This window comes from Anneissia japonica, unplaced genomic scaffold, assembly GCF_011630105.1.
Source record: "Anneissia japonica isolate Jap-2015-1 unplaced genomic scaffold, ASM1163010v1 scaffold287945_len1679841_cov205, whole genome shotgun sequence".
Taxonomy (NCBI): Eukaryota; Metazoa; Echinodermata; class Crinoidea; order Comatulida; family Comatulidae; genus Anneissia; species Anneissia japonica.
The window spans coordinates 1,599,666-1,608,185 of NW_022753015.1; the positions used below are offsets into that span (position 1 = coordinate 1,599,666).

General features: G+C 33.5%; 1 protein-coding gene across 1 annotated transcript in view; it reads right to left on the reverse strand.

Annotated features, from left to right (window-relative positions):
* The window catches only part of LOC117122640, a 34,435-nt gene that overhangs the window by 17,030 nt on the left and 8,885 nt on the right, over window positions 1-8,520 (reverse strand). Inside the window, exons 3-5 of the mRNA XM_033268314.1 lie at window positions 3,062-3,197; window positions 1,492-1,559; window positions 558-675 (exon numbers count right to left, since the gene is read on the reverse strand). Coding sequence (XP_033124205.1) covers window positions 558-675; window positions 1,492-1,559; window positions 3,062-3,197 — 322 coding nt within the window. The remainder of the gene's footprint in view (window positions 1-557; window positions 676-1,491; window positions 1,560-3,061; window positions 3,198-8,520) is intronic.

An 8,520-nucleotide genomic window follows, 5' to 3' on the forward strand; every position in this document is an offset into this window, starting at 1 on the left:
TACTACCGAACAAACTTACAGACTAGGAAAAATTAAAAAATAACAATCCTCTACACATTAAGAAATTTAAACGCATGTGTACTTGTTTTTTTACCTCCTTATCAAATTTACTTCCTTATCAAATCACTTCATAACTAATCTTTTGAGACACTTAATACATGATGTTGAGTAGATTACAGATTTATAATCTTGAAACATTGATTAATGATGACAATAATTAGTTATATAATATGCACATATTACAATAAAAACTAATATATCAATCAATTAGTAATGCAAGATATTCATTAAAAATACAAAAAATTAACAAGAAACTTTCCCAAACAGGTCAGGCAATGTAAAAGAAAGATTCTATCAACAATGCAACAAAAAATAATGCAAGTTGGTAAACATTAAAGTATGCACAACAAGAAGAATAGGATGAAATGTAATTGCTACTGTCAAACACTGAGGGCAGGCTTCAGCCACAACCTGATCGACATTATTGAAAAAATACTGCTCAATCACGGGGTTAACAAATTTCCTTTTCAAACCGGGATAACGATTATGTGACTTACCCTGTCCTCCAGTTACCTTGGGAACAGATGAAGGAGTGCATGGTGGTGTCCTGATCACCTGGTCAGGTACTATTGGAGTGGTTATTGGCACACCTAATGTTGATGTCACCAAGAAAAGCTAGAAGAAACACATGTTGCAATTGGTTTCAATTTCAGAGTTGTTCAATACTGTAGTTTCAAAAATTGTATGTCAAAAATTACAGTGTGTTATATTAATATACAATTATGAAAATCAGATGAATTTTTTTTCCCCAACAATCTCTTTTGTAATTTAACATAGCAAGTATTTTCCAATCAATTATGTGCTCTATTATTTTCAATTTAAAGACCTTTATTTATTTGCATGATAAGAGATACTTGGCGAATTAAGTGATTTTAAATTGAGGGCACACAAGGATCGACTTTTATAGATGTTATGGAAGGGTCTATAATTGCACCACCTCAGCCATAACATAGTTGGAACTGAGGTAGAACATGACTATGGCAACTATAGATGCTCAGAAACGGTACTCTCAGACTTCAATTTAAATTAAATTTTCTTTTTTCTTCAATTAAGTTTCAAAAATTTGGTGGGAGAAGAGGGAAGAGGGAAGGGTGACCCCCTCCCCCCTTATGAATCTGCCTGAAGTTTTAACTCTAGGCATTACTGTAGATGAACAATCTACATAAAACATACTCAGTTCCCAGGCTGCAGAATTTCCCAGTATACTCTGACAAATCTAGTAATCAATACATTTGCATTTTCACCTACCAATTGCAAACGTATTCATAGGTGGATGTAGAGGCATGGATAAAAAGCTTTGTCTAACAACAATGACATGAGAGTGGGAAGCACTAACATGGGAGATTGATTGAATGTTGAATACTAACTGTTCCTCATGATTTAATACAACATAACGTAAAATAATAATACAACAAGCTATATATAACAAACCCCAAATTGAACTCCATTTGCTACAGGCTGAAAGTCGACCCTGATGCTGGATTCTATAATACCAATAGCTGAAAGAAATTTTAAAAATATATTAATGATGATGAACAGTTAAGGACACTGAATAGAAGGTTCTGTACCAGTGGCATTAGAGGTTTGAGGGAGACTAATTGAGGAAATTAAGTGGGGTTCAAGCTGGAAAAAAAAAAAAATTATGAGGTGATTTTTTATCTAGACTTGAATTAATTTTTTTCCTTAGCCACTTTTCAGTAGTAAGTAAAACATTTCTGGGATTATCATTCATCCAGTTAATGTGGACAAAAGAGAGTCACTGACTGTTTGTTAATAATTTCAACCCAGTGGCAGTACCAACTGGTGCTAGATGGGTATAATCCCCCCCCCCCCTTGGATAAGAAAAGCTCGCTGTTAGCCACAATTCCTCACACCAAAAGAGAATTTTTTTTAGACATAATACATGCTAAAATGCATCTTTGTTACAGTCAGACCTCCCTTTCAGACAGCTTAGCACCCCATCCCATTGAGCAAATCCCAACATTGCCACTGTTATCTTTTTCCAAAATCTCCATGTATCAGTGCAGGGACAGATCAATACATACCAATGTCATGTATTGATATTTAAAAAAATAGAATACAAATACTGTACGTGCCATCAACATTTCCCCACACCTGCACGTACAATACAAAAAATCCGGATCCACCCTTCCAATGGATATAGCTTGCTGAATGCCTGAATGAAAGAACAGCACACAGGTCATTGAGTCTCTTTAAAGGTGATTATTTTAAAAGGAATTCTATAGGATACGACAAAGGATTCCTACCCATCATCCGTTTCATACTGGTGCATTGAATCTAAACAAATTAATACGGAATTATACTGTATATTGTTACCTGTACATCAAGGTTTGGATTACTACTTTAAACTGAGTAGCAGTGCACAGTTATTGTAGTTTGACATATGTTTTTAATAATAACAACCTAATTCATTGTAGACAGCATCCTGTTTTTGTGTAGATCAAACTCTTCTTCAGTTTCTATATAGACTGGTAAAGATTGAAGTTTATTATTATAGACAGTGACTTATTCAAAGTTCCTGCTTATTGACTTTTTGGAACAAGGAAGAATGGTCATGGTTTTTGTGCCAAATACCTGGCTCATAACTAGCATTTCCTGCTATGGCTCTGAAATAAACAGAATTACAGGTAAATCTGCATCTGCAGGAATTTCCGAATTTGAGATTGAGTGACCTCTGGATCTCAGAAATGTAAAAATCCTAGACAAGGATACATAGTCTGAATGATGTTCTTTCCCTATTGGAAATCCAGGCTGTGCTGATGATTTTGTGTTACCTATATAATTTAGCTATTGGAACACTCAACTTAAATGAAAATAAATAAAATAGAAGAAATGAATAAATAATTAATTTTAAAATTATAGGATTTAAGAAACCCAAAATTAATATAAAGATGGCCACCATAAATATACAAAATGTTATACTGTATTAATAAACCTGTATATGGAAAATTAGATTTAAAAATAAAAATGTTAAACTTACTGGGTAAATTAAAAGTAGTCTGGTGCGTAATGTTTTTATTGAAATTAATATTTCCACTTGCATCCTTAAGCATGAATGTCATTTGCGGAGGCTCACTACATGGAGACAATTTAATGCTCATCTCTAAACTTTTTCCCTGAAATAAATAAATAGCAAATATACAATTAAATGTGTTTAAGAAACCTCATTAAACCATGATCTCCTGGAAGTGCCTTTTCCCAACTTGGATTCCCTGCAAACATATTTACTAACTGTATATAGTTAGTAATATTAAATGTGTCATTATAGTGTGGTACCGTAAAACCTTGAATTGAAGCCCTGGGCTTCTTTTTCTTGCGAACTTTGGATGGGCTTCTTTTCGAGATGGGCTGCTTTTCGAGATGGGCTGCTTTTCGAGATGGACTTCTTTTCGAGACTACTTTTGCAAAGTAAAGAGGAGGGCTTCTTTTCAAAATGAGTGCTGTAAAATTTGTGAATTTGGAGTGTATTTAACTGGCATTAAATCACCTAAAATAATGTACAAACCAAGCTTGTTTTTAATTTTGTTTGTTTTCAGAAATTCATGTACAATGTACTGTACTATCTCGAAAAGAAGCCTACCTATCGAGATTGGCTTCTTTTCGAAGCTAATTTTGCAAACTAAAGAGGGGGCTTCAATTCGAGATGGGCTTCATCTCGAGATTAAGCCCACTGGGCTTCAATTCAAGGTTTTACGGTATACTATAGCATTAAAAGACTTACAATACTGCCATTTACATTTACCAAACATGAAATTAAAATGAAAATCAACCTAATTAATAAAATAAAGACAAAAATATAATTAACGATTGTTATAAAAAGGAATCTCAATAGAGCTTGTTGATTGGCGAGTCTGGGATTAATAAGCAATTAGTAGAGGTTCGCATAGTAAACTAGTGGAAAATTATTATACAAAGGTTAGATTTACTGCTCCTGCAGTATGCGCTAACACATAGCTAGCGAGACGTTACACATCAGTTTGTATACGATGAATAACTAATTTGATTGTGTTTGAAGAACTTGAAATGCTATTTTGATCAAAGAAATAAACATTCCTTAATAAAGCACTTGACAGAATACACCGTGCCCTAATCACTTTTTGGTGAGTGCATACAGGTAAAATCTTGTGATGATTTCATCTCTAGGCTAGGCTACACACGATCTAGGCTTCGGCAGCATCTTGCCTAGGTAGGCCTACATCTTATTTAATTCCTTGAGTCTTAAAATAGGTCTAGAATATTCCTACTAAATGTTCATTATTTATTATTATTAGGGTTCATTGATTCAAGGAATTCCTTAATTGTTTATAATTAATATTGAAATTGAAGTAATTTTCTTCAAGTTATAATCAACCTTGTTTTACAAAATTAATTTTTCAATTACTGCTTGTCAAGAAACGGTTATTGGGCGAGTGCCCTTTTTCCGCAGACAGAAAAACACTAGCCTAGCAACCTTCGTGGTAACAAAAAAAATTATGTATATATATAAATCAAGACAATCGTGCACTATGTGAAAAAATATTGAACTGTGGGAGATAGGCAAATAACACTGGGAGGAGTTGCAATGATGACATCATGCTTGACTATAATAAGAAGTAAAATAAGAATTGGAAATACTGTAACAGAATTTAAAACAAATCCAGCTACATCAAAAAATATATTATGAAGAATCTTAGACCACAAAAACACTATAAAAAATTTAAAAAAAAAACTATAAATAGCTAACTGTAAAAATGAACACATAATGTAACATCAAGAGTGAAATCATAAATTATAAAGTGATTGATTGTTGTTTGAAGATTTTTTCTTAAATTACAAAATCATTCTTCATTTACCAAAGAATGAAATGTTATAAACTAGCTCAGAAAGGTAGATTACGGTTGGTGGATCGGTTATCTCTTTTTTGGTTATGTAAAAATGTATAACCTGTTTAAAAAAGAAATAATAATAAACGCTACATGAAAGTTCACCTTTCATAAAAATGTGCCTTCCCAAAAAGTACCACGAACTTGAACTCAAATTGGTAGCAAACCTGGTACAGTACATTGTAAATTACACGTCAGGCTAACAGTACAGTTCTTATACATACCCTAGGGAGTGCATGAGATTGTATAGGATTACAGGATTATAAGATTGTTTATATATTGAATTACTAAAGTCAACTTTTTCAAAGCTACTTTTCATATTACATACAATAATAAGGATTTAAAATTAAAATTATAAGCTTTTCATTACAATCCTATGTAATTTTTAAAAACTAGGGCATAAAGATAATTGTTCCATGTCTTATTGATGAACAATGTACGATAATATAACAAATTAAAATCTATCCATGACACACTGGGATAGATCGATTATGAACAATGTTAGGGGGAAAGGGATATAGATAATGAAAATGTTTGGGTAAATAGCCTGGTTCACGTTCGAACTTTTATCTAGATATATATCCACTTAACTAGTTAAAAGTTCGACGTGAACCACTCAATTATAGCTAGATAAAGGCTTAAGTGACTTAAAGTTAAGTGACTTAACTTTACTAGAATAACGGTAAATTAACTTGCTTAACGTAAAGTCGGCTCGGATTACAAAGACATGATTACGTAACGTAGGCATCTAAGCCAGCGTTGTTTTATTGTACCACCATTGTATTGTTGTTGTATTGTACTCCAACAATGCTAACAGCATCAAAGTAGTCTCATTAGTCTGGTTTTCAGAAATTATTTTTTAATATTATGGGTAAAAATCAAGCAAACGTCCATTTTATGAATAGTCGATATTACCAATGACCTTTGCATCATCGACCAAGTAATAATGTTAAAAAGTCCAATTGCGTACATTTTCCAAAGTGATAATGTATATTTTTCTTAATAATAAAATCAGATTTGTTGTATTTATTTATTGACAATTCAATCTTTTCCATTTCTGCTATAATAATAGCCGCTATTAATTCAGTTTCAACGAACTACCACCAACGGCAGTCGTTAAAATGAGCGCACATGTTTACGATGACGAAATAAAAAAGTGTGTGGAAGTCAGCAACTTATTCGACACCGCGAAGCTAGATTTTCGCGAAGTGCATGTAAACAACACAATTGAGCGATCTAAAAACTACAAAACAGGACAGAAAGGTCCATAAAGTATACAGACGTTTTAATGAAAATTAAAACAATATTTTGTTAAATTGAAGAATGCTAGCTAGCGATTAAAATGATTCGTTTTTTATCGAAGGTAAATTTAGCTAGGGCCTAGAGAATCTACTACTACTTAGATTGCGATAGAACACGCTGCTGCACTGTTGTTGGTTCGTACTGGTCTGCTAGGTTAGGTAGTGGAAACTCACACCTTCTCTACAGTAGTTTACAATTTTTTTTGAACGAATACCACTTGGTAATAGAGGTTCGTAAAATACAGTAGAGAGGTTTTATTAAACAAGCCTTTCCACCATGTGACGTCGACGGCCTGAAACTGGCTGACTGTTTATCTGGCTCTAACTTGGCATCGAACGCAATTAGGGGATTATCGTATCATGTTTCAAGACGGTATATCTAGATAAAGTTCGACATGAACCAGGCTATAATATTAAAAGAGCAGGAAATACCAGGATAGGTTGGTTATCAATCAATCAATCAATTCCTTTTATTTCAGACAATGTTCATATCAAATAAGAAATAGAAAACAAATGAGACTGAAACAGAAAATGGAAATAAAGTAGGATCACACTATGGCATTTGTCTCAAGCTTACATCAACATAAACAAAGAATAGGTATGCCTATTTCAAGGGTTGTTAGATTAAAAATAAACATTTATTATGTAAATGGTGGGACACGTTTAGAAGAGAAGAAGTGATATGAGGATATATTTATATGTGGGAGGGTTGTTAGATTAAAAATAAACATTTATTATGTAAATGGTGGGACACGTTTAGAAGAGAAGAAGTGATATGAGGATATATTGATATGTGGGGAGAATCACCTGTGGGGATAGCTTTGATAGCAGTCTACTTTGACATCTTTACCATAAAATTTCACACAAAACCCACTTCAAAGCAGGAAGTGTGAATGTTCGCAGTGCAACACTCAGCCGACTTAAAATACTAACTGCAAAGTTTTGAGTCGGCCATAGTTACGGTAGCCATGTGCTGACATAGTAAGTGTGATTGGGATCTATGACAAACATTGGATAAATCTGGGATAAATCTGCTACTGTAAGACAAATATTTGGATATAAGACAACAAGGAAAGATTTAATTGGGATAAATACAGTATGCTGTGAAATACACTGAGCAAAGGGAGACATCACTGAATAGCAGTGACTAAGTGCTGCACTTTCCTGTGAGTAAGGCCCCTTATATTCACTAAGTCACTAACTGTTAATTTGTGGTCCAACAGTACTATTGGACAAAAATTATCCTGTAAAATCAGTGATTCAATATCCTTATTTACACACTCAACTTGCAATGTTTTATTTTTTCATTCAATTTCATCATATCCATAAAAAAACAAAAATATTTGATTTGTTCTTTATTCTGTAATCAATGGCAGCCTACTAATGGTAAGCCCTCTCCAGACTATCAAATATTATTTGACAAAAACATGTGACATGCCTAAATATGGTCATGATGACATCACATCATGACCATATATAGGCACATCATCACTATATATGGACATACAACAGTTTTTTGTCAAAGAAAATTTGATAGTGTGGACCAAGTTTTAGAACTCATTTTTTAACACCTTGCCTTAACATTCACTGTAACTTTGATCATTTCTTTTTTGGAATTGATGCAGTATAAATTTGTATTATATAAAATGATAATAATTTGTTAGTACTGTAGTTTTGGAGCTTCACTTTTATAATATTCACATTGGGAATGGATGGAAATCAATTTGTACAGTGCCTAAGAAATGATTGATAATCATCTCTAAATGCTTTTAGAAATCTTGAATGTTGGTAGCAACTAATTAGTACCACTCCAAGCAGGTTCAATATCATCCAATCAGTATTACCTCGTTAGAGTGGTGAATTATTTTTATTATGGTGAGAAGAAAATAGAAAATTTTTGAATTAGAATTTTCTGACACTAATTGTCTTGTCTGTTACCACACAGATTGCCTCCGGTGGCTATTAACATACAGACCATCATGCAGCAACACATAAACAAAATTAGTTTACTTTGCCGTTGATTAAATTTGTTTAAATAGCCACCAGATGCTGATTTTGATGCTGGGTGAATAAGGCTATGTTCACACACACGGCGTAAGGCTGGCTTAAGCCTGGCGTAGCGTACGCCTTTGTGTGTGAACTAGGCAGTGGCGTAGTTAAAGCCACTCACTACGCCACGTCCTTGGCGTTATTAACGCTACCTGCAGACCCCAGATTAGCTAACGCCACTGAGCTAACGCCAGTGATGCTTGAATGATTTGACCTCATTTCAAGAG